Source organism: Curcuma longa, chromosome 2 (assembly GCF_044706935.1).
Source record: "Curcuma longa cultivar G26 ecotype Majalengka, Jawa Barat chromosome 2, ITB_CL_G26_1.1, whole genome shotgun sequence".
Taxonomy (NCBI): Eukaryota; Viridiplantae; Streptophyta; class Magnoliopsida; order Zingiberales; family Zingiberaceae; genus Curcuma; species Curcuma longa.
The window spans coordinates 6,541,774-6,565,922 of NC_133862.1; the positions used below are offsets into that span (position 1 = coordinate 6,541,774).

Sequence of the window (24,149 nt, forward strand, 5' to 3'; positions counted from 1 at the left end):
TAACTGAACTGCGGGGGGATTCTTTTCTGCCCCATTGGCCTTTTGATATTCAAAGTCCAATCATTTGCGTGAGGAGGAAGAGGCGAGACGGAGGCAGAAGCAAACGGCATCAAAACGAGGCTGCTTGGTACAAGAAGAAGGTGAGTAAAACAAAAAGATGCATTCTTTGTCTTCCTTTCTGCGAGATTTCGACCATCTGTGAGTTCTTGCAGCACGTGCAACTTCGGATCCAACTTCTGAGAACTGTAAGATTTTCTTATTCTTTCTCTCTGTTTCCTGAGAAATCTCGAAGCTTATTGCCACCCACTATGAACCCTTCTCGATCTGAAACCATGAGTTAAGCAATTCTGCTACGACATTGATAGATGAGCATTGTCTCTTTGAAAGAACCAGCAAGTTTACACGCAGAGAGGCAATTGTGTTCAACTGTTCATGAAAAATCTTGCAAGTTTTTTTTTTCCACTGAACCTTTCTTTGATTTGAAATCCATGAGTTATAGCAATTTGGAGCATGATGCTCTATGCAAGAACCAGCGAGTGTACCGAGAGACAATTGTGATCAACTAATTGTTCATGAAAATCTTATTTTGATGTTGCGAATTAGGAAAGGAAGACTGAGAGGGATTCTGTAGGACCATAATATAGTGATAATGGGAAGATGGGATCCTAATGGAACCCCAAAAGGTAGATTTTTGTTCTATGGGGGATTCATAGTATTTACATGAAGGGATTATATGCCTCACCATGGCAAGAATAAGGACTAAAACACACGACCACAAGGTCACTTCCCAGTAATTTTGCTTAAGAAACTTAGCCAAGTTAGATGACTGTCATGTCCATAGTCGATAATGATGATACATGTGAGCTAAAAACTCTCTTCAATTCTTGGCCTGGGAAGGATCAAAATGTGTATAGTTTAATGCAAAGATAGGAGTATTTCAGATATTAATGCTTAAGATGCTGTTGTATTTAAGATTATGTTCTTAAACTGAAAGGAAAATTACCTCCTATTGCTATTGTGTATCATCCTGCAATTGCATTTGCTATTTTTGCTCTCTTTCAGTGTTGTTTGGCTCATAACGGTGAACGGTTGTTCTTGCATGTTCATAGCTCCAAGGCAGCATTAGTCGAAAGCATGAGTAGCCACAGTCTTGTTGCAGTGAAAGCAAATGATTCTCCTGAAGGAGCAAGATATTCTTTCCATGTTTCATCTTCAGTGGCCAGCACCTCCTGCACGAGGTCAACTGTGCTGCTAAATTCATCAGACATCCTCGACTATGCTCCTATGCCTGTGAAATCAAACCAAGAGTCTGAATCAGAAGGTTCTTCATCTTATGGATCTCAACCACAATATTCAGATAACAGTCTCACCAATTCACCTGCACTTCATGAGAGTCTTAGAAGATCAATGTTGTCGAGTGGCAAGGGTGAACACACAGATGATTCCACGATGGATTTCATGTGTGGAGATGCTTCAGATGGTAGCATTCATGGAGAAGATTATTTTTGTTATGACTTTGCAATTACTGAGCAAATGGAATTGCAAATCTTGTCGGAACAACTTGGTATTGCCATCACTGACAATGGGGAAAGCCCTTGTTTAAATGTAAGTACCCTTGTTGCCTCTATTTTTTTCTTCTTTAACTCTTATGTTATTTAATGTCCAATTTGCTACCTTAACTTGTTTCTATGTCTAGGACATATATGACCGATCGCAAGTCGCATCTACTCCATTACCTTCCAACTACAACCAAAATGCTGAGCCCGTAACGTCTCCCGCCGAAGTCCAATTGCATTCATCTCCTTCCCCTTCAATTTCAGCTCCAAACAAAAACAGACTAAAATGGACCTTGGAGCTCCATGAGAGATTTGTGGAAGCAGTCAACAAGCTCGATGGAGCTGAGAGTAAGAACTCTACTGTGTTTGCCATAGTTGGACCTATTTACTCATCTTATTCAATAATGCACACTCTCGGGCACAGAAGCAACTCCAAAGGGCATTCTAAAGCTTATCAACGTGGAAGGTTTGACGATTTACCATGTGAAGAGCCATTTGCAGGTAATCAAAGGAAGTAAGATTTTGAATTGTTTTTTCTTGAAGAGTAATTTCCTGATGGTATATTTTTTGACTTCCAGAAATATCGACTTGCTAAATATGCGCCTGAGAAGAAAGAAGGTAATTTACACAGCAAAGCAATTATACATATAATGTGCTGTTTAAGCACATGGTTAAGGATATTCATACACTTTATTGATTGATCGATCGATCTAATATGTATGTGTTTACCTGTTTGTTCAGAGAAAAAGACTTCATGTATTGAAGACAAGGCTCCTCCAAGTAATGATGATAGTGGCTTGGCCACGAAGTGGTACCCTTTATTTGCCTCTCTGAATTAAGCACTTGCACTATATTCTCCTTTTTCGCTCGTAATGTTGTCTCGATGATAGGAGCAAAGAAGTTACAGAGGCTCTCCGGCTGCAAATTGAGGTTCAAAAGCAGCTGCACGAACAACTAAAGGTGAGAAGAAGACATAGCTCTCTGAATTCCATTACTCGAGTAGAAGTTTCTTAGTAGAGTCCATGCATACCTTTGTTTTGGATGTTCAAAAGCAGCTACACTTTTACTATCATTTCAAAAATGAGACTTGGCGGTGAATGCCCAAGGTCTGCTATTCTCACTCTGAACCTTTTGTTTTCTTTTTGCAAGGTTCAACGAGAACTTCAGCTACGCATCGAGGAAAATGCAAAGTACTTGCAGCAGATCATAGAAGAGCAGCAAAAGGCAAACAGCTCGATTGCCTCGTCAAGCTCAGATGCAAACAATTCTGAGTCTGTAGAAGAACTGGAAATTGAGCAGCAAGGGCCTTCCTAAAATCTCTGCAACCAATTGTTTCTCTTGTTTTCCTTGATGCCTTTTTCGTTGATTTCTTGGTGTTGTGTTGGGCTTGGAGGGGAGGTGATGTATCCATGCATTATTCTCAATCAATTATTAAACAAAATTCTGTAAGATGCCCTTAGTTTTGCAACCATAATAGAAAAAAATTGAAATTGGGTTAGAACATTGTTGGTATCAACTACATGATTCAATTCTTTTACTAGAACACTTCAGCGCGTATTGTTGAAATAATATGAATTATTTCTTGAAATGATCATCCGGTCAGTCCAACTTCACACATGAATTTTTCAGATCAATTATTAGTATACAGATCAAATGCCCTCCCAAACAAATCCACTGCAGACAACTACCATCCCTCAATAAGCTCTAATGGACGGAGGAGAAGGCGGCAGGCTGCTATTTTTATCTCTGCAAGCCACCCCATTCCTCGCCGCCTGCGGCATGCGGAGTAATGGCTTGCACCCGTGATCGGTAGCGTACCTGTGCCGGAGGCAAGTCCTCAGTTTGCAGACATGGCAGGTACTGGTGTTGGAGAAGGTGAGCACCTCTCGGCAGCGCTTCACGGGGCACTTAGCCTTCCTCTTCCTGGCCGGATCGCAGGATCCGGAGCTCCTGTGCCGCTCCAGGATCGCCGCCGCCTCCTCGCCCGCCATCTTATCCATGGACATGGAGCAGTCCTCGCACACCACCACGATCCGGCTGTGCTGTTCCGCGTTGGGGCAGTCGTGGCCTCTGTATGTCCTGTGCTCTAAGCAGAAGACCTGAAGGAAGGTGATGACGAGGGTTCATCAAATCGGTGATTCGGAGACGAATTTTTTGCCGGAAAAAAGGAGGAGGAATTTAGGGTTGATTGCGCACCTTGTTGCAGCCATCGCAAGTGAAGGGCAGGAAATCGAGTTGGCTGCAGTCTTCCTGCTCGCAGTGCTCTCCCAGATCAGGAAACGCCTCTGTTCCTCTTCCCATCGCGATCGATCTCTCTCGCCTCTTTCTCTTCTTCCTCAACGGAAAGATATGAGATTTCCAAGTTGGAGAGGTATTTATAGGCTTCTTATTGACTTGGAGAGCAAGTCGCGTTGGTTGAATCCCACGTCAGCAGCCACCCTCGAAGGTTCCAGCGACGTCTGGAGTCTCCACGCTGACGTCACCACTCCCGTCGACGAATGCACTATCCAACACAGCAAACACACAGCAGACACAAACAACAAATTTTTGGTACAAGGTTCATACAGACTAATCAAAGCGGCACCAAATGCACTAACCATCACAAGAAGAAGCAAATTTCAACCTAATATAATCATTTACATATGCCGACCGACCTCTTCCAATACCAAACAAGAAGTTGCAAAAGTCTGGCAGATAACAAGACAAGGTAGCTCTGCAACTGTTTAATCATATTTCATGTGACAAAACTTGAACAGGATAATTCATGCAAGGAACTGCAAAGCATCACAACTCAAGCTAGTAGAGCTGTTGCAAACTGATCAAAATCTAAGTTAACATGGAATATATAACTTCACTGAACATGCAAAAGTACATTGGCAATGGATGATGCAATTGGGGAATTGCACATACAAGAGGTGGAATGGCAAAATGGCACACTTGGTTATCCATGAGTTAGGTTTGGAACACATCTTAACATTGCAGGAACCTGAGATGCAGTGACCCTGGTAGACTTGCAGAACAAAAAGATCAGATGAGGATGTCACTGTCCTCCATGGCTGTCTAATGTCATTGATGAGCGATTGTGAGCCGTGTGTGTGATTCCTGTATCATCCTTGACAAGAGTCTGTGACTCTGGGCTTGCCATGTATTAACAGTGGAAGCCAGTGCAAAGGGTTCCAATCGACCTGAGCCAGTAATAGTGGAAACTAAATCAATTATACGAATGTGGGAAGGTCCTGCAACACACAGTAAAAGAGAGAAAGGAATGACAGTAACTAACACATAGGACAGCTACAGATGATTTCCTTCATCGATTTCTGGTTACCGCCAGGACAGTTGCTTGTAGGAAGATCTGCCTGTTTCCCAGCCTCCTTCAGGTTCCTTCCTCTTCAAACCCCCAGCAGGAACTGAATACATACCTACCTGCTCTTCTGCGAAACCCTGGGATGTGGCGGATAAAAGTTGTCTTGATGCTAAGGTGGATCTCTCAACTTTGCCTTCTGCATCTATATTCCCTGGGCCTGAATTTAGGTCGAGGCTGGATGTGATCCATCTCCGAGGATTGTCAGACTCACTACCATTGCTGCCCTCTGGAAGACTTGCCAAGTGAGGCTTTCGATAATTGGATAAAACAGTACCAGCGGGTCCAACAAGTGGTGAAGGCATGGCATGAAAACCTGAAGCAACACTAGATGAAGAATCAGCATAGGTTGTTGACCCACCTGAAAAAGAAGTTGCCGGAAGTGGAAAATTATAACCATAGGTGAAGCCGGGATAAGGAAATGCTGCAGGAGTGAATCCCATTGGCAGAGATGATGAAATGACAGGACCTCTGAAAACATCACCGCCAAAAGGACCACTAGGTGTCACTGGCCCCAAAGTTCTCTGGGCTCCAGAAGCTGCAACAATTGGGTAAAGCTGCTCTCTGTTGGACAAGAAAGATGGCATAGCTACGGCAGGATAAGAACTACCAGGGGGGAACCATGATGATACACTTCCTAATTCATTAGTGTTCATTCTGATGTTACTAACTGGAAAAAGAAATGGCAAGCTACTAGCAGTTTTCGTATTTTGGCTCCTGGTTAGAGATTCCGCAGAAACTTCATCTAGTCCTGGTCCATTATTTAAATCAAAATCCCTCAACATATTGGTTTCCCTACTAGGAAATTCTGCCAATGCAGGTGCTGCAGCCAAAAGTGGAACATCCTGTCGACCAGAGGTACTTGAGAAGGACTGCCCATTTTCTGTTTCATCAATTCTATTTAAATCAAGATTAAGTCCTCCAAAAATCCGTGCAGGTACATCTACATTGCTTTCTGTCCCCAGTTCAGTGCCTCTAGACTTGGAAGAGCTGCAAGTGGTCATGTCTTCAAGAACTCTTTCATCAGGTTCATTCAGATCAAAATCAAATAGCGTATGGGACTGCTTTCCAGCAGAATTAGATGATGGTATCTCAGAAGTATTGTGTGTCATTTTCATAACTTTTCGTGGTTCTGCAGGCCGAAAGGCACTTGTAGCAGCAGAGCCTTTCCACCCAGCCTCACCCTTATTCTTCATTAAGTTTTCAGGTGGCACAAAAGGCCCCTTGGCAGGTGCAGCAACTGTTATTTGAGCAGGTAAACCATTTGACATGGGAATTGTAAAAGGAGAGGAAATAGGGAAATGGGTGGCAGAGGGACTAACTGTTGCAACTGAAACAGCAGCCTCAACTTGGTGTCCATCATCCCCAATGATGCCTTCATTCAAATCAAAGTCAAGCTTAGCTGAATCTGCTGCAGGTAAGACAGCAGATGAAGTCTCTGTAGGTGGTGAAAAATCTACATCAACATCTTCTACAGCCCTGGATAACAAAGAGCCTTCATGCTTTAATCCATGCTCGATATCTGGGGTCATGCAACTTGTTGGCTCTACCTGATTGGCTAATCCCACAGGCGCACTTTCTTGAGCCTCCTCCATCTTCGAATCATCATTACCTCCAGCCATGCCTGTAGAGCTGGTTGATTGCTTTGCTGATTCATCAAGTTTAAGCAGAACAGAACTATTGTTCTCATGCTTACCATTTAATTCTGAGTCACTGCTCTCTGTTTTATCAGACTTACTAGTTCTGGACTTATCTGATGAAATAGTTACTTTACTTTGTTGCATAGGTAGCTTCAGTTCACATGAGGTGGCAACCTCAGCCACCTCTTTAGGTGCAGTACATGACTGAGATTCCTCGACAACAAACTTTTCAGATTCTTCACTGGCTGAAGTAGCGAATGCAAGCCGATGCCCATCTCGAGTAGCAACTTCTGAGGGGCATGCATCATTATCTATGTTTGGATGAGTGCAATCAACAGGCTTGCTTTCATCTGCAAATGTGCTTCTTTCGTCAAGTTTGCAATCTGTGAACTGCTCTATGACTTCTCTATCAGTAGCCAGTTTTTCTTCCAGCTGAGAGATTCCTTCATTATCGTGTTTCACCACATCAGCAGGTTCAGACTCAGAGAGAGTTCTTCCGCCTCTTTCTTCTTCTATCTTTTTCTCAGAATTAGTGCAAGAGTGTTCAGATTTATGGAAATTTGCAGCAGTATGAGATTGTTCACCTTGGCCACCTAGCAATTTATTTTCCTGCAATGTGGCAGTAGTTTCATTGTTTCCAGGAAGGATGGTCTCATTGGAGTATGAAGTATCCTTGTTTAAGATGGAACCAGCACCCTTATCTTGCTTGCTGACCTCTGTGTCAACAGCTTCATTATAGCAAACATGCCTCTGTGCAACATCACCATCATTTAACATTGATTTTGGACTATGGACAACATCCCCTTCACTTGACAATCTCAACTTGGCCTCTGTTGATACATCCTCCAACACAGGTGGCGTTCCATGCGAAACATTAGGGGAATTCAAGTCAGATTTGGAGATTTCTCCAGCTGCCACACTAGCAAGTAAATTCATCCCATTATCATCTTCAGTGGCTATAGGTGTACTAGGTTCAGAATACCTAATGCAACTTTCAATTAAGGCATTTATAGAACGAAAAGAACTTCTCATTCTGGGTTCAGCTGAGGAAATTCCCTTATCATTTCCAGATGATGAACACATAGCTTTTGCAGACTCTACATCCTTACCAGTTTCCGTGGCACTCTTGAGGTGTGATTCGTCGGCACCTGGTGATCTGAGATCTCCAGATCCAACTGGCTGATCATTGGCATCATTGCTCTGCCGTGATTCTTTATTGGAATCTCTGGAAATATTAGGCCAATGAGTTTCACTCCTTGATTTCACCTTACGATAACCTTGCTCATGTTTGTCTGAGACACAAGGAGATGATGCTCCACTGCCTGTAACTGTGGAATCCTCAATTGAACCCCCAGTTGCACTTCTTTCAGGGCTTCGAACATGGCTAGGCAACTTTACAATGAGCCTTTGCTTATTTCCATGCTCTGAGATGGGCATATCAATTGGCTTTTCACTAAATATACCTGTTTGTGATGATTTTTCCTGTGTTTTAGCCCTACCAAGAGAACCAGATTTACTTAGATGAATTTCTTTCTGTGCCCCAGATATAGTTGTTCCAGACACCCCATTGCCAGATCTTCGATGATGAGGTGAAGTACCAGTAGCCTTAGCAAAATTTACAGACCCAGGACTTGAACTTCTTGCGTGTTCCTTCTGCGAGCTTCCCACTGTCTTAGTATGATCACTTGAATATGTCTGGCTATTGTTCTGGGATTGACTAGAACTACTGCTCTTCTCCTCCTTTGCAGCAACTGATGGCACATCTGTACTCCCAGTGTTAGCAGCAGCTTTGCAAGATGAGTCCTTCAAGCCAACACCAGAAGATATCGTTAAAGCTGATCCAACTTTCAAGGAGCCTTGTATCAATGAAGATGACTTTACAGTAGCATCTGAATGACCAGACTTGAAAGATGGTGTTTTAGATGATGAAAACTGGCTAACATGAGTCTTTGTAGCCACCTCAGTTCCAACAGTGCGCCGATTCCCTGCATGGGATGCATCAGAAGAACCTGGCTTGACTTGCCAAACAGGTTGGTTTGATGTCACAAATTTTGCATCATTGATCTTCGTCATTTCTGCATCAACCCGTTTCTTCCATGTGTCAATAAGACCCCTAGCTTTCTTCTGTATCTCAAGGTTTTTATGGCTCCGTAAATTATTAACAGATTTACCAATATTGCAAGTCTGCAGAGCATTAAGGTTCACCGGCAATTTTGCAAGGGCACGAAGAAGAGACGAGAGTAGTTCTTCAATTGTTTTATCACTTTCTTTGGGACTAACACCATCACTGGTCTTTGATTTGTGAACCTCCTGAAGCCATTCATCCAAGATCAATAGGCCTCGAAGCTGAACAAACCTAATAAGGCAATCATACCGATCAGTAGCTGTGATGACATCAGCAATTAGTGTCCGCACAGTTACATTCATTGTCTTCTCGGTTTTATCAAGATGCATGAGATTCACCAATTTCTCCACTCCTTCAGAGCTTACAAGTCCACCTTTATCTGTAATTTTGACTATTTCTGCCTTTACCATATTCTCAGTTTTACAGCTAAAAGAGTCGCCGTCTGGTTTAGAGGAACACTCGCTCTTGATGAGCTCTGCACCATGATCAATTCTATCCTTCCTCTTCCCCTTTGAGTGAGAATGGAGAGATGATCCAGTAGTTCTTACACTATCAGAGCCAGTTTTCAGCTGAGTGCTTGTCAGACTATCAATTGGTTTAGGTGACCTTCCACCAGATTGTATTCCTGCATGCATTTCTGATCGTGTTTTGCCCAAAAGCTGATCTACTTCCTCTCTGAGATTCCTAAGATGAGGAGGCAACAATTACCAGTCAGACTAGACAATATAACAAAAGGGGGAAAAACAACTAATGGCGCAGGGAGAAGGCATATCAGAATGGCACAAAACTCACATTGCTATTCTCTTGATCAGTTAACCACCACAAACACATGTTAGTAATGTCATATACTTAATGAAGATATCCCAATGTCAGCTCAATGTCTGTTGTGATGAGGATCCATAGAAAAAAGATTTATGCAGTTTGTTTGGAAGACATAGGAATCATGTCCTTGTTGAATGCATAAAACTCTCATTTGAAGCAGCTTCAAGCAATTAAACTTATGTAAGCTTTGTCTCAGCAACAAATAACATGTAACTTAAAGTGTCTTCTTCGCTTGCAAGAAACCAAGGTATTATTTAAACAATAGAGGGTTCACTTCTTCCTTGGAGAAGAACATGACCACCTATTCAAATTTCCCATCTATCCTACAAGAAATTTTTTTGATAAAATTAAGATGAGTTATGTGGCACAAAAGAATAGATGGATATTAGTTATGAAACATACCTACATAAGTCAAAGAGATGAAGTTCGAAGAGCATACATTATGTTAGGACCAATGCAGCCGAAGTTGGAAAAAAATCAATATAAGCCAGTTTTTGATGGACATCAATTCAGACGTTTTCAATATGCTTGGTTTAAGAAATTTCCTTTGTGGTTGGAGTATTCGGTGACAACCGGTTGTGCATATTGTTTCATTTGCTATCTATTTGCTGAGAAAAATAAGGGGAAAGGTGCTTCTGATGTATTCATATCTGCAGGTTTCTCTGGATGGAAAAGAGTGAATAATGGGAAGCAGTGTGCATTTCTAAACCATGTAGGATCCGAGCCTTCTTCACATCATAATAATGCTCAGAGATCATATTATTCTTTGATGAATCAAGCAGGACATGTTGAAAGTGTTTTTCATAAACATAGTCAAGAAGAAAAGAAGAACAATCAGTTACGGCTGAAAGTGTCAATTGCAACTACAAGGTGGCTAGCATTACAAGGTTGTGCATTTCGAGGGAATGATGAAAGCAGTGAATCAAGTAACCGAGGTAACTTCCTTGAAATGATTAAGTTGCTAGCGGACTTTAATCCTGAGATTGATAAAGTTGTTTTACAGAATGCTCCAACAGTTTGTAAATATATTTCTCCGGATATTCAAAAAGAGATTCTTAGTATCTATGGATCATTAATACAAAAGCACATTCGTGATGAAGTAGGAGATTCAAAATTTTGTGTTATTCTTGATGAGACTTGTGATGTTGCAAAGCGTGAGCAGATGGCTTTGGTTTTGCGTTTTGTTGATGTGAATGGAGAATTACAAGAAAGATTCTTTGATTTGATTCATGTTGCAGATGCAAAAGCAGAAACTTTGAAAACCCATTTGCTTGAAGTTTTTTCTAAGCATTCTTTAAGAGTAGAGAATATCCGTGGGCAAGGTTACGATGGTGGAAGTAATATGAAGGGGAGATTGAATGGATTGCAAGCTCTTATACTTAGGGAAAATCCTTATGCATATTATATACACTGTTATGCTCATCGTCTACAACTTGCTCTAGTTGCAGCTTCGACTCATGTTATTCCAGTTGGAAAGTTTTTTAATCAATTAGGTTTTATCATTAATACAGTTGACTCATCTTCTAAACGACATGAGGAACTCCATGATTCTCAAGTTAGGAATTTGAATAATCTGTTTTCTCTCGGTGAGCTTGATTCAGGTCCTGGAAAAAATCAAATTACTACATTGCATCGTGCAGGAGATACAAGGTGGAGTTCTCACTTGGCTTCAATTCGTAGCATTTTGGAAATGTTTGATTCTGTAAGTTCAGTTCTCGGAAATATTGTTAGTGATTCTTCTTCAGGTTATCGACTTCGTATTGATGGTGATACAGCTCATGGCTATCTATATTCATTTGAGTTTGTATTTATCTTATGGTTGATGAAAGAAGTCTTGACAATTACTGATTTGCTATGTGAAGCTTTACAAAAAAAGCAGCAAGATCTAGTTAATGCTGTGCGCCTTGTGAAGTCAACTAGGCAAAGACTTCAGAGAATGAGAGATGAAGGATGGGATAAATTTTTTAATGAAGTGATAACATTTTGTGGCAATCATGGTGTCGATGTTCCAAATATGAATGATATTCATATTTTGCGTGGAGGGCGTCAACGTCATCAGGCTGATCAGTTTACTAATGAGCATTTTTATCGAGTTGAGATCTTTTTAGTTACTATTGATACACAATTGCAGGAAATAGATCTCAAGTTCAATGATAAGGTGATGGATTTGTTAACATTGATGCTCATGCTTCTACCTACATGTGAGTCCTATCCTGTTGACATTTCCAAGGTATGTCAATGTGTTCAGAAGTATTATCCAGACGATTTCACTGCTCTAGAGATAGCGGCATTAGAGAATCAGTTGGAGCATTTTCTTATTGATATTTCAGATGATGATCATTTGAGGCAAGTGGAGACAATAACTGAATTGTCTCATAGTTTGGTGAAAACTGGAAGACATGTTGCTTATACTTTGATTTATAGATTACTTCATCTACTCATTACATTGCCAGTATCTACTGCAAGTGCTGAGCGTGTCTTCTCGGCTTTGAAGATTGTAAAAACAAGATTACGGAACAAGATTGAAGATGATTTTTTGAGGAATGCTTTGTTGGTGAATGTTGAGAAGGAGATTGCAAGGAAATTCAGCTATGATGACATTATTACTTGTTTTAAAAATATGAAATCTCGAAGAGCCGATTTGTAAAACTCGTATTTTGTATTTGAACTTGATATTCGACTGTATTTTGTTTTTGTTTGACTGGCAGCCCAGTCCCTAAATTTGGTCACGCTCCGCCACTGAAGCATATTGTGATTTACTAATGTGCATTACTTTCAAAATTGTCAAAAATTGCATATCACATTTGACATTTATTCTCGGGTGTATTTATTTTTCAAAGGACCTTCAATTTAATTTTTCTACAAATTCATTACTATCTAAACTATTAATTAATTGAAAGTGATATTGATTAATTACATGTGATTTTAGTTGATTGATGGTGGTTAAATATTGGTGCCATTTTAGGTAAATTTGCTGTGTTTGTGTTGACTTTTTATATATAGAAAATTAATGGCTGAAAATTATTCAAAATTAGAAATTTTGAATATGAAAAAAGTCAAAGAATTTGAAAAAAAAACACATTTAATGTCAATGTAGAGGGATTAATAAATGTATCTAGATTCATCAAAGACATTACCAAAATCTTTGGTAGTTGAAAAGGGTCCAAAGTTACAATTGTAGCTAAAAATAAAAAAAAATCAAAATCATCACAAAAGACATTCTGACGTTCTATCTAATAAAATGACATAAATACCTTTTGATATCCTATTCACTTTTGACACATGTATTAAACCAAGATGTAGTATGACAATTAAGAAATAGTAGCTATTATATAATTATAACAATTACGATTTTCATAATTATTACACATGTCATAGTAATTACAATTTTATAACTACTACACGAATACTATGTAATTAGCTTAAATTTATATTATAGTAGCTACAAAATTATAATTGCTACAATATATGTATGATTTAAGAAGTGAAAAGAGATTGTGATGGGTGGATAAATTTGAAAATATCATAACTTTGACTAAGTTAAAACACAAGACATATAATATATCAAAGTGAAATTCATTGATGAAATTTACAATTGATTACGAGATGAAACTCATAACCACGAAAACATTTTAAATATAAAAAATTTAGAAAAATATTATAAGGTAACAGAGTGAATGAATATTTTAGTTTTTTGCAAAAAAACTCTCAATGGCTAAAAAGGTTTTAGAGTGAAAAAGATATATATATTTTCAATTTAAATATGAAAAGTTTTGAAATCAGAAAATTTAAATTTAGGTTAATCATATATGTGTAGTTTCATCAAGGTTTTCTTGAAAAAAAATAATTATTCATATGATTTTAAAAGATGTTTGACTACATTAATTGACTAAATCAATATGAGTTAAGTAGCAATGGAGTGTATTTTGGAAAATATATACGCTATTAGGTAAATTTCAGTAATTTAGATAATTTCAAAACTTGTGATTTAATATATTTCCGAAATTGAAAATTTGAAAGGTCCGGCGGGAGATCCGGTCACCTTCCTGCTTCGATTTCACAGTAGACCTCGTGTCGTACGTTCTGTCTTTTCCAGTGGCCAAAATTAGTATCTGGAAGATCGGGTCACCGCCGTTACGTCCACCCTCATTTCTCCGCACCCCACAAAGCAGAGGCATGATCGTCCCCCCACCGCTGCGCCAATGGCTCCGCCAGTTCCTCCCCCTTTCCTTCCCAACGCCAAGCGCTGCCGCACAGTCGCCGTCGCCGCCGTATCTTCCGTCTCCCTCTCTGCCTTCCTCTTCCTATGCCTCCTCCTCCTCGACTTGGCCCCCCACCGTGTCCTCAACCCTCATCTCTCCACCTCCTCCGATCTCTCGCTCTCTCCGTCCCACAAAGTTTTCATCATGACTCGGGATCCGGTGGATAATCCGCCGGCTTCCGTGACGGAGGTTCCTCAGAGGCAGGATCCGCACCGGATCCCTCCGTTTCCTCCTCCTCCAAAGCCCTTCGAGCCGCCCAAACCCAAACCCGCCGACTCGGCGCAAGCTACGGCCGCGGAGGCGCATCCCGGGGCGGATTCCTTTGGGATTAAGAAATGCCACATTTACCAAGGGAAGTGGGAGAGAGACGAAGAGGGGCGGTATCCGCTCTATCAGCCGGCTTCTTGCCCTTACGTCGATGAAGCCTACACCTGCCAGGAGAATGGAAGGCGGGATAGTGACTACTTAAAATGGAAGTGGAAACCGGATGGCTGTCATCTTCCGAGGTGGCTTCTTCCTCTGTAGTTTTTTTTTTCTTCCCGTTTCATCACATTTCTTCCTTCCTTTCTTAAATAAACTGTGTGACTACGGGATTGACTCCAAACGAAGATAGACAAAAATGTATAGAAGAGTTAATCGAAGTATCTCATTGTCATGGAGCATTTTTCTCAAAGTTAACCTCATTTATGTTTCATATTTGATCTACGGAATCAACGTTAAAGCTAATATGTGGAGCTCCTTAAGATGTGATGCTTTCATCTAATTATGTTTGTTAAATCAAAGCCCTAATGCATGCCAATGTTTGTGTGCCATCTGCATTACGTTCCAGATTAATGCAGGGTCCTTTAATGGACAACTTGAATCATCTATAATGGGAAGGATCCTGTTCCTTGTGTGATGAAGCTTAAAAGACTATGATAAACTAGGCTTTAGTGGCCATGTTAATACTTACATACTTTGAGACTTCATATGGATTCGATATTTAACTCATTAAGCCCTTTAAATGAAGTATGTGCCTTAGAAACCACTTTCGTTTTTATGTCATCAAAGGTTGATTGTTCTTGGTTCATCTTCGTTATTACCTTTTGAAATAAGATTATAGATGGCACTGGTAGAACCAATGGATATAATGCTTTAGTGAGCAAAGAAATGAAGAAGAGTATAAATATAGAAGTTCTTTTCCAAAAAGAAAAATGAAAGAAAAGAAATTAAACAAATGAATTGTCTTAATAAAACTAATTATCCCAGTTCAATAGGGTTATAGTTTGGGACACATCAGCACTAAGTTTGTTTCCCTTCATATTTTAAGTTCAATAATTGAACAAAATGTTTTAGATTTAGTAAATTTCTTTGCTTACCTATTTTCAGCTTTGTAGATAATTTCTTTCTGGTTTTTTAGGAGATAATGTGTCAGACATATCATTGCCAATTTTGGGGTTATCAATTATCATGTGGCTTGATAAGGCCTTCCTTAATCTTGATGTCTGATAAAAAAGTTAAGCATCCAAGTAAATAGGCACCTAATTAAGTTTCTAAGTTATCCTCTGTGGACAATGTGGAGGAGATTTATCCATAAATTTGAGCGTGTGATTGCAACTCAGCTGGAGAAACTAATGTTCATAAATGTTTTTGTACATGTTTATGATTATTCCCTTCAAATTAGTTGAGATTATTGCTAAGTTGATTGATGTATCAGAAATATAACATTCATTGCTCTCTTGATTTCTTCTTACGACTGTGCATATTTTAGGACTAGTTTGATTCTTGTGCCTTGGTAACCTCAAGTTGTAAAATACTGCTACGATAACATAACTTCATTCTTATTTTAGTTTTCCAATTTTCACAACCATGTTTTACAAAGAAGAATCTGTGGTCTTCGTATTTTCATCAGGGGTTCAGTGTTTCCTTTTTGTTTTTCTTGATTCTCAGGTTTAACGGAACAGACTTTTTGGAGAGAATTCGAGGCAAAAGGTTAATGTTTGTTGGAGATTCCATGAATCGGAACCAGTTTGAATCAATGTTGTGTCTTCTGCGAGAAGCCTTGCCTGACAAGAGCAAAATGTATGAAACTCGAGGTTATAAAATAACCAAAGGACGCGGCTACTTCATTTTCAAGTTTGCTGTAAGAAAATATCTCTTCTTCTGTTTGTTTCTATATGGTTAACCAGTTAGAGTTTGGAAATTTAATTGTTAACTAGTTATGGAATATTGTGATAGATCATTAACTTTTTTGGTAATTCGATCGCAGTTCTAAACTTATCTGCGAAAATTTGAATGATTAATGTAGCTTTGTCTGGCAGGACTATGACTGTACTGTAGAGTTCGTTCGATCCCATTTTTTAGCCAGAGAAGGAGTTCGAATCAATCGATTGGGTAATTCAAACCCTATTCTTTCTATAGATCGAATCGACAAATCAGCCAAACGTTGGCAAAGAGCTGACATACTTGTCTTTAACACTGGTCACTGGTGGACGCATGGAAAGACTGCAAGGGGGTAATCCATCTCTGATACTTTGAAATCTCTCTTATAGGTCCAGTTGTTTACTCGAAGTGCTGCATTTTCCTGCTTCTTTGATTCAGTTAAAATCATGCTTCTGTTCGTCCAGAAAAAACTACTACCAAGAAGGTGGCGTTCTCTACCCACAATTTGACGCGACAGAAGCTTATAGAAAGGCCATTAAGACCTGGGGAAGATGGATCGATCACAACGTGGATCCTGCTAAACAACTCATCATTTACCGTGGATATTCTGCTGCTCATTTTAGGTGTTCCCTACTTCTTTCGTTTCAATGCTTTTACTCAATGGATTGACAGTAGCTTCAATGCTTTTTCTGCAGAGGTGGAGACTGGGATTCTGGCGGAACATGCAAGGGGGAGAGAGATCCTGTCAAAACCGGTGCATTTCTGGATAGCTATCCACTGAAGATGAAGATAGTAGAAGATGCCATTAATAGAATGCATGTTCCAGTCGTCCTTTTGAACGTGACGAAGCTGACCAACTACCGCAAGGATGGGCATCCGTCTGTTTACGGCAAGAAGGTAATTGAAGGCGAGAAGACGTCGAAGAGGCGGCAGGATTGCAGCCACTGGTGCCTTCCAGGGATTCCTGATGCATGGAATGAGTTGATCTACGCAATCCTTATCCAACAGCAACATGGACGATAACTCTACTTTGACTCAGAAGATGCTCGAGAGCACTGCACGCCGAGAGAAGCAAAAAGGAGCTGCTGGTTTTGGCCGTGAATCCAGATGCAGGCTGAGGAGATCAAGTGATTGATCCTAAAAAGAGAACAATTTTCTACAGTGGTGATGTTTATATTTGGTTTGCACTGTAAGTTTGGCCACCAAGAAAACGCGGGCTTAGTGGGAAACGACCCGCTCGCTTTCAACCAAGCGAAGTCAACTTTCTCATCAGATGAAATCAGACAAAGACGGCGGCGTCCAAGTCAACTCTTTCCTCTTTCTCCGTTATATTCTCCTTCCTGTCGCCGAGTCGTAGGATATCCATGCACGTCTCTTTTTGGACTCTCCACGTGTCGACAGCATCCACACGGGAGACATGGCGGGCCCACCACCGGTTCCACCTTCGCCATGAGCCGTTCGCAGGTCAATAGCTCGACCAATTACCGTGGATCCAACGGCCAGTGACCCGCCACAGTGGCTCATGTTTCAAGTCAAATTTATGAATTTGGAAGGGCGAGAAAGACGCAATCAGTCTTATCTTTTTCAACGGGTTGACTGGAGGTCTCCTTATTTTATGCTTTTATTATCCTTGGCGGTTTACCAGGTCTCCGGAAAATTCTACCCGTTTATTAGAATCTTGATGAGATAATGGTCGTTGGATTTTGAAGCCAGCCTGCGCGTTGACCAACGACGAGTCCTCATCGCTTTACCAACCCTTCGCCTTGCTTTCTTCCTCTTCCAAATCTTGCTATAATCGTCGTCTATCGGAGCTACGATTTCTACGACGGTTTAAGGGAATCGTTGAGCGTGGCCGTCGATTCGATGGGATACGGGAAGAGGGATGAACAGGCGGCGGTCCGGGAAGCGGTAGCCGCTGGGCTTCGCAGCTTGGAGCGCCTCGTATTGCAGCTCTCCCACCAGCAGCCGCCGCCGGATTGCCGGGAAATCACGGATCAGACGGTCGTCAGGTTCAAGCGGGTGATCTCCGTACTGAACCGAACTGGCCACGCCCGCTTCCGCCGCGTCCCCTCCCCGCCATGTCGCCGGCGGCGGTGGAAATGTCGGTATCCCAAGACATCGCGCCAGATACTCCGCCACTGACGGGGACGACGGCGCCTCAAACCGCGACCCTGGACTTTACCAAGCCAAAGGATCACTTCGACGTCTCGGCGATGATGTCGGCGTCGAGCTCGTCGTTCCTCTCGTCTCTTACGGGCGGCAACGGCAGCGTGACCAGAAAGTTGGGTTCAGGATCCTCTGGTCGCGTTCCCGCCGCCGGAGTAACGGTCATGGTTTCAGCTAGGAAGCCACCACTCGCGTCCTCCAACAAGAGAAAGCAACCCGCCGACAATTCCCACCCTGACGACGGAGCCAAGGCGACCACCTCCGCCGGCCGCTGCCACTGCACGAAGAAAAGGTACACCCTCGTTATCATCTCCCCCACCCCAACCCTCCGTGCACGTTTGTATATATCCGTTCCATCCACTAAAATACGCTGTCGCTTGATATACTTTAGCAGGAAGGACCGTGACAACACTACGATGCGCGTGCCGGCAACAAGCTCGAGGAACGGGGAGATCCCGGCAGACGAGCACTCTTGGCGCAAGTACGGGCAGAAGCCCATCAAGGGCTCGCCTTACCCGAGGTTAGTAGCCGATCTAGGCCTCCCGTTCTCTCCCTTTCGCCCTCTTGGCACGATCTGAGCCGTCCCTATCCTGTCGTCTCAGGAGCTACTACAAGTGCAGCAGCGTGAAGGGCTGCCCTGCCCGGAAGCACGTGGAGCGGGCGCCCGAAGACCCGACGATCCTCCTCGTGACGTACGAGGGGGAGCACCGGCACGGCCAGACTAACCCCAGCGTTGGGAGGCCGTCTGGTTGACCACGGCGTCGATCGTCAGCCGACGTCGTCGGCCCCCGCCGGCGACTAGTGCTTCCCGCTATATCTCTGTTTACTTAAGTGGTTCCCTTTCTCGTTCCTCAGGTTACTTTAGTGGTTTGACTTGTAAAGGAAGAGAGACTAATGGAAAGTCAAACTTTTTGACCAGCAAGCAAATGTTCAGCAACCCGTTATGTATGTAGATGAAGATTATTTTGTCGCCGTTGACTTTTAGGCCTGTCAAAAATTATATATCGACTCTCCAAAAATAAATAATTGAAAATAACTTATTTATCCTTCTAGAAGAGCATGAGTTTTACATTGGAAACATTTTCAGTTTGGCGATCGAATTCTCCAAAGACAGGCAACAAACAAGCCGGGAAATTTGACATTGGCCCTCCCAAAGTTGACTTTTTATACCATTAACATTTTCGAGACTTTTGCAACTAATGATGTTTATTATTGCTTATTCACAATAACAATGTGTCATAAACTAAGATTTGTGCAAACAATATATATATATATATATATATTCAAACTAATTTTATTTTGATCATAGTTAAAAAAAAATAACAATCAATATATACAACTCTTTGGGAAGGTTTGATGAGTTTGTGCCACAAATAATTTAAGTAAAGAAAAAGAAAAGAAAAGAAAGAGTTCGAGTTCCATTGAGAATGAGTATAACACTTGATGATATTTTTATGTTTGTCTTCACCTCTTTATCATCTAATATAGATTTGGCAATTGAGTTTGGTCATGTCTAAGGGTATAAATGAATTAAATCGAATTGAATAATATGAAAATATTAATATTTGAGTTCAAAATTAATATATATATATATATATATATATATATTATATTTGAATGCAATTCCAAAATAAAAAAAATATAAATAATTTTATTTTGAATTTAATTAAAAATAAAAATTAAATTTTTTATTTGAATTGTTCAAACCTTGATTAAGTATATATTTGGCAATCGAGCTGGATTCGTGTCCCACCCCATTTGGTTTGGACCGTGTTGGCAGATTGCTTTTGCTATTTGGATAAGTATGATCATCTGCTTGATAAGAAACTGCCAAAGAAGTTTTTGTTTTGGATTTTTCTTTGAAAATATTTGTTTTTTTTCAAAATTATTTGTGTCGTCCCTTATTCTTTAAGAGTATCTTTATTCTTCCTTTAATTTATAACAACTTCATAGTATATATAACAAATTACATAGTTTATAGTATAGAAAATTAAATTTTAATTATAATTTAATTAATCATTTGAAATTTTCAATATGGTTCTCAAAACTATACAACAAATTTTAGAACAGTTAGTGGCAAATTAGAAAAAATATTTACTATAAAAAAATCAGAGAGTTACAACAAAATTTGAAATTTGATTCTGGATACTTAACCATACCTAATCTTGTATTTATTCCAAATGATGGAATGGAGAAGGAAAAGAATTCAAAGTGAAAACAAAAACTAGGAAGAGAAAGACAAAGGGAGAAGAAAAAAATATATATATACAATCCAAAGTGAGGTGCCGCAGCCCACGGCGATCTCGCTTGGGGCACCATAGGCGGTCGATGTGGGACCATCGTCCATGGTCGGTCGAGGTAGCCATTCATGGTCGTTGGATGTCACTGTCTATAGTCGCGCAAGGCCTAATTGTGAATTGGGAGGAATTTACACAATTGAGTAAAATTACTTACCACCTGACTTGGACGGATGAAAAAAATATCAAAAATGATGGATAGATGGATTTGTAAACCCATTTGCTTATTAGGTAAATAAAAAGAAAGGTAAATAATTCATCTTTTTTATGATATAAACAAGGCAAAACTATCTCCACCGGGTATTTTTTTTTATAAATTTTATTTTCATCCTCATAAGTAATCAGAGCCTAAGTGTTATATTATTTTCATCCCTAACTGAATTCTAATCAAATATCAGTTTAGTGCTTAAACATGATATATTTTCCAAAATATACTTTAAGAATTTTGAATAATTATAAGATGTACTATTGTTTTAAATTAAGTTAATATTATATCAAGTAGACAAAATAAAGACCAGATGTTCCCTTTGAATTCTCCTCGAAATAAGTTATAAAAAGAGATTATTAATTACTTTTTTTAAGATAAAAATTAAGAATAAAAGTCTTTGTAAAGAAATCCCTTTTGAATTCTCCTTAATTATATTCTCAATATAAGATCGATCTATGGCTGGTTCTTTTACACTAATTAAATCTTCAAGTTCATGCATTAAAGTTTGAAGTGGTTGTTTAGATGTATAGGTTTTATCTACCTTCTTCCATAAAGAAGAATGTATTGAAACAGACTTTCCATTTTTGTTGCATGTATTTGTAGCTGAAAGCTACGCAATTGATCGAACGCTTAGCTTTCAGAATTTCCACTTCTGCTAGCGTAACCCTAACAAACAAACAAACAAACAAACCTAGCTACATCATCTGTAGAATAATTATTCTACCAGATGAGTTAAGAATATGAAATGCTTTCCATTCCAACGATTAACTGACGGCCGAAACTATCAATCAATGCATTTCTTGAACTACTCGACAGTAGCTGTTCTTGCGTGAGGCAGTGAACCTGCCAAAAGAGAAAAATTATTTTCATCGAGCAGTTGCGTAGTTGAACGGCAAAGTGGACGCACGTACGCATCGTTGTCAGATACATACAGTAAACCGAAATACGTGGAGATTGAGATTCTAGATAATTACTTTTTGACGTTTCGATACAGGTACTTACATATAGTAATAATTCATTTTCCAAAATATGATGACGCCGTCTTGAAATAGTAGCACTTCAAATTCTGAAATCAAGCGAATTTTTTTATAGATTTTTTGGACTCCGAATGTATAAGATGAAATGAATGTTTCAAAAGATGAGTTGAATCATCGCGATAAAATTTCCAGACATAGGAGGGATCTATTTATATAAAGGAAGAGATAGAATATCCTTTAGTGAGTGGTTGTGACTTTTGGACAAGATTGATTTGGGTTGTTCGATCTGGAGGGTTATAAACTTTTCAGATCTTCCTTTTAATCCGTCAAAGTGCAAAGTGCACCAACAAAGCGCTCATTACATGCGTGCGTGTGCGCATGCACAGGTGGTGGGTGGCGGGCCGCAGGCAAGCAGGTGCTCGGAAGTCAATCGAATTTTTCTGATATATAACTATTTTCCATGTACTTTTTTATATAATATTAATTAATAATTAATTTTATTTTAGCTTAATTTTAAATAATTAATTTTTCATCCATTTTTAATTAATTTTGAGTAAATTAATAGTCTAGATCTATGTAAATGTAGATTTCGATTTTGAAATTAATTTTGGCTTGATCACTTAATTTTTGTACAAAATTATATTGATCTTTTAAGACCTTAATATTCAACAGGTACATGAATCGGATGCTTTCGATCACATTGAGAGGTCAAATTTGTCAGCTGAAAAAGCAGCGGCGTCAACTTGTTCTTCCATTTTATTTCCACATGGAACCGGAATAATATTCTTTAATTATTTACAGCGACGAACTACATAAATTAAATGAAGCAAATCCGAAAGGAGAATTTTATTTCCTCGTAAATTAAATTAAGCAGATGAAAACGGCGATGAATATAATCGGCTGCATGGCCGGCTGAGGAATGATCGATGATCGAGTGCGGAGGGATCGAATCAGTGGAGCGAAGAGGAGACCACGAGGCGGCGCGAGCAGCGAGAGCAAGAGAAGTTGCGCTCGATCTTCCGGCAGAGGGGGAGGCAGCAGAGCCGCCAGGAGCTCTCGACGTCGGTGGCGGTGACTGCGCCGCCGCAGAAGGGGCAATCCCCCGGCGCCTTCTCCGTCGCCAGCACCACTTTCTCCGCGCTGCACAACCACCTCACCGACAAGCACATGCTCCTCCTAAATCTATCCGTCCTTTTTCTCCTCGGTTGAGTTGCTATTTATAGAGCGAGAGAGAGAGAGAGACAGAGGAATCTGTTCGTGCGACGGCGCATGCTTGGAAGATTTGAGCACGCCGACGTGGAACGGAGCCTCTGCACAGCACAAATTACACGTGATACGATTTGAATAAAAAAAGGGGGAAAAAAGTTTGGTGGGAATCCGGAAGGAGCAGGGAAAAAAGAGGAAATAAATTAAATAGTAAAGACAACTGTTGATCGTCAAAGGGTCAGCGAGTCAACGGACTGCGTTTTCGATCGACGATTTGTGCGATTACTTAATGCCTTTGTCGGTGAGAGATCTACGATCGCCGACAAAAACAATGTTACAACGCTCTTACTATTATTAGATAATAATGTGGTCAGAATTGCTATGCTGAGCGCCGATTTCCTGAGCGCCCGTGAGCGCTTCCATCCCGGTCGTTCATCCGATCGCGCGCTCAATCTCAGCCGTCCAAAAAATCGCGATTGCACAGTATTTCTCCTCGGACCTCCGCCGCTTCCCGCCGCCCGTTCATCGTCGTCCGACCACCGTCGGCCGCCGGACCGGGCCCGTTGGAACCGCAACTCGCCGGCGGTCCGGCGGTGGCCGGATTCCGGCCGCGATTTGGCCGGAATCCGCCAACAGACACTGTTCGTCGATTCCGGCCGAAATCGGCCGAATTCCGGCCAAATTACGATCGGAGACCGGCCGCGATCGACGCGCCGGCGCCGGGCGCGTCGACCGCGGTCGGTCTCTGGCCGGATTTCGGCGAACAGTATCTGTTGGCCGATTCCGGCCAAAATCGGCCGGATTCCGGCCAAATCACGGCCGGAGACCGGCCGCGGTCGACGCACCGGCGCCGGGCGCGTCGATCGCGGCCGGTCTCCGGCCGAGATTCAGCCGGAATCCGGCCGAATTCCGGGCGCCAGCGGCGCCAGCCACTGCTGTCGTGTTTCGGCCGGAATTCCGGCCGGATTCCGGCCCAATCCGGCCGAAATTCGATGCCGGGATGTGCGCCGTCGAGTTGCGGTTCCAACGGATCCGGTCCGGTGGCCGGCGGTGGTTGGACGGCGATGAACGGGCGGCGGAAGCGCGCGAACGTCGGAGGAGTCGCGCACGGGGCACGTAAGAACCCGTCGCTCAGGAGGCTGAAATTTAATATTTTTTATTTAATGATTTGAATTTAAAATATAAATCTTGAGACGAACCCATTATTGATAAACCGAGATGGCCCATTTAAGGGCCCAGAACCAAGGAATAAATGGTAGGAAATTATAAATTGTAGATATATTGATGGAGAAAATAAATGGCCATTAAATGGTATACAAGAACGCTAAGGGTTACATTATTGAAATTCAATATCCAAATCAAATTTTGAAAAAGAAAAAAAAATCAA

At 41.0% G+C, this 24,149-nt stretch overlaps 5 protein-coding genes and 1 pseudogene across 6 annotated transcripts; 4 read left to right on the forward strand and 2 right to left on the reverse strand.

Moving 5' to 3' along the window:
• Positions 1-159: 159 nt before the first annotated feature.
• On the forward strand, positions 160-2,958 carry LOC141817811 (protein PHOSPHATE STARVATION RESPONSE 3-like). Its single transcript, XM_074705441.1, has 8 exons — positions 160-245; positions 1,110-1,605; positions 1,697-1,904; positions 1,981-2,057; positions 2,135-2,174; positions 2,298-2,367; positions 2,447-2,516; positions 2,706-2,958. The coding sequence occupies exons 2-8, from the start codon at positions 1,135-1,137 to the stop codon at positions 2,868-2,870; spliced, it is 1,101 nt and encodes a 366-aa protein (XP_074561542.1). The 5' UTR covers positions 160-245; positions 1,110-1,134; the 3' UTR covers positions 2,871-2,958.
• Positions 2,959-3,111: 153 nt separating this feature from the next.
• LOC141817837 (zinc finger AN1 domain-containing stress-associated protein 12) lies at positions 3,112-3,887 on the reverse strand. The gene is made up of 2 exons (XM_074705466.1): positions 3,753-3,887; positions 3,112-3,655 (listed from the first exon to the last, which is right to left on the reverse strand). Exons 1-2 carry the CDS (start codon positions 3,855-3,857, stop codon positions 3,251-3,253), a joined length of 510 nt encoding a protein of 169 aa, XP_074561567.1. The 5' UTR covers positions 3,858-3,887; the 3' UTR covers positions 3,112-3,250.
• Positions 3,888-4,372: 485 nt separating this feature from the next.
• Positions 4,373-9,819, reverse strand: LOC141817820 (uncharacterized). Of its 2 annotated transcripts, none has more exons than XM_074705456.1 (3): positions 9,475-9,819; positions 4,837-9,357; positions 4,373-4,741 (listed from the first exon to the last, which is right to left on the reverse strand). In XM_074705456.1, the coding sequence occupies exon 2, from the start codon at positions 9,315-9,317 to the stop codon at positions 4,878-4,880; it is 4,440 nt and encodes a 1,479-aa protein (XP_074561557.1). In that variant the 5' UTR covers positions 9,318-9,357; positions 9,475-9,819; the 3' UTR covers positions 4,373-4,741; positions 4,837-4,877. The 2 variants fall into 2 exon arrangements, with proteins under 2 accessions (XP_074561557.1, XP_074561551.1); XM_074705450.1 differs by having other exon boundaries at positions 4,837-9,366.
• Positions 9,820-9,958: 139 nt separating this feature from the next.
• Positions 9,959-12,151, forward strand: LOC141821502 (uncharacterized). The gene has a single exon (XM_074708913.1). The coding sequence runs from the start codon at positions 9,959-9,961 to the stop codon at positions 12,149-12,151; it is 2,193 nt and encodes a 730-aa protein (XP_074565014.1).
• A 1,543-nt stretch (positions 12,152-13,694) lies between these two features.
• LOC141822376 (protein trichome birefringence-like 5) lies at positions 13,695-17,209 on the forward strand. Its single transcript, XM_074709823.1, has 5 exons — positions 13,695-14,272; positions 15,696-15,888; positions 16,067-16,260; positions 16,373-16,531; positions 16,604-17,209. The coding sequence occupies exons 1-5, from the start codon at positions 13,707-13,709 to the stop codon at positions 16,929-16,931; spliced, it is 1,440 nt and encodes a 479-aa protein (XP_074565924.1). The 5' UTR covers positions 13,695-13,706; the 3' UTR covers positions 16,932-17,209.
• A 497-nt stretch (positions 17,210-17,706) lies between these two features.
• LOC141821125 (WRKY transcription factor WRKY51-like) lies at positions 17,707-19,089 on the forward strand (annotated as a pseudogene).
• The last annotated feature ends 5,060 nt before the right edge of the window (positions 19,090-24,149 follow it).

Coding starts and splice junctions, on each gene's coding strand:
- LOC141821502 (XM_074708913.1), top strand. CDS start 9,959: ATGCAGCCGAAGTTGGAAAAAAATCAATATAAGCCAGTTTTTGATGGA.
- LOC141817811 (XM_074705441.1), top strand. CDS start 1,135: ATGAGTAGCCACAGTCTTGTTGCAGTGAAAGCAAATGATTCTCCTGAA. Junction 2,058..2,134: donor ATGTGAAGAGCCATTTGCAG/GTAATCAAAGGA, acceptor TTTGACTTCCAG/AAATATCGACTTGCTAAATA. Junction 2,517..2,705: donor AGCTGCACGAACAACTAAAG/GTGAGAAGAAGA, acceptor TCTTTTTGCAAG/GTTCAACGAGAACTTCAGCT.
- LOC141822376 (XM_074709823.1), top strand. CDS start 13,707: ATGGCTCCGCCAGTTCCTCCCCCTTTCCTTCCCAACGCCAAGCGCTGC. Junction 16,261..16,372: donor CATGGAAAGACTGCAAGGGG/GTAATCCATCTC, acceptor CTGTTCGTCCAG/AAAAAACTACTACCAAGAAG. Junction 16,532..16,603: donor TATTCTGCTGCTCATTTTAG/GTGTTCCCTACT, acceptor CTTTTTCTGCAG/AGGTGGAGACTGGGATTCTG.
- LOC141817837 (XM_074705466.1), bottom strand. CDS start 3,857: ATGGGAAGAGGAACAGAGGCGTTTCCTGATCTGGGAGAGCACTGCGAG. Junction 3,656..3,752: donor CTTGCGATGGCTGCAACAAG/GTGCGCAATCAA, acceptor ACCTTCCTTCAG/GTCTTCTGCTTAGAGCACAG.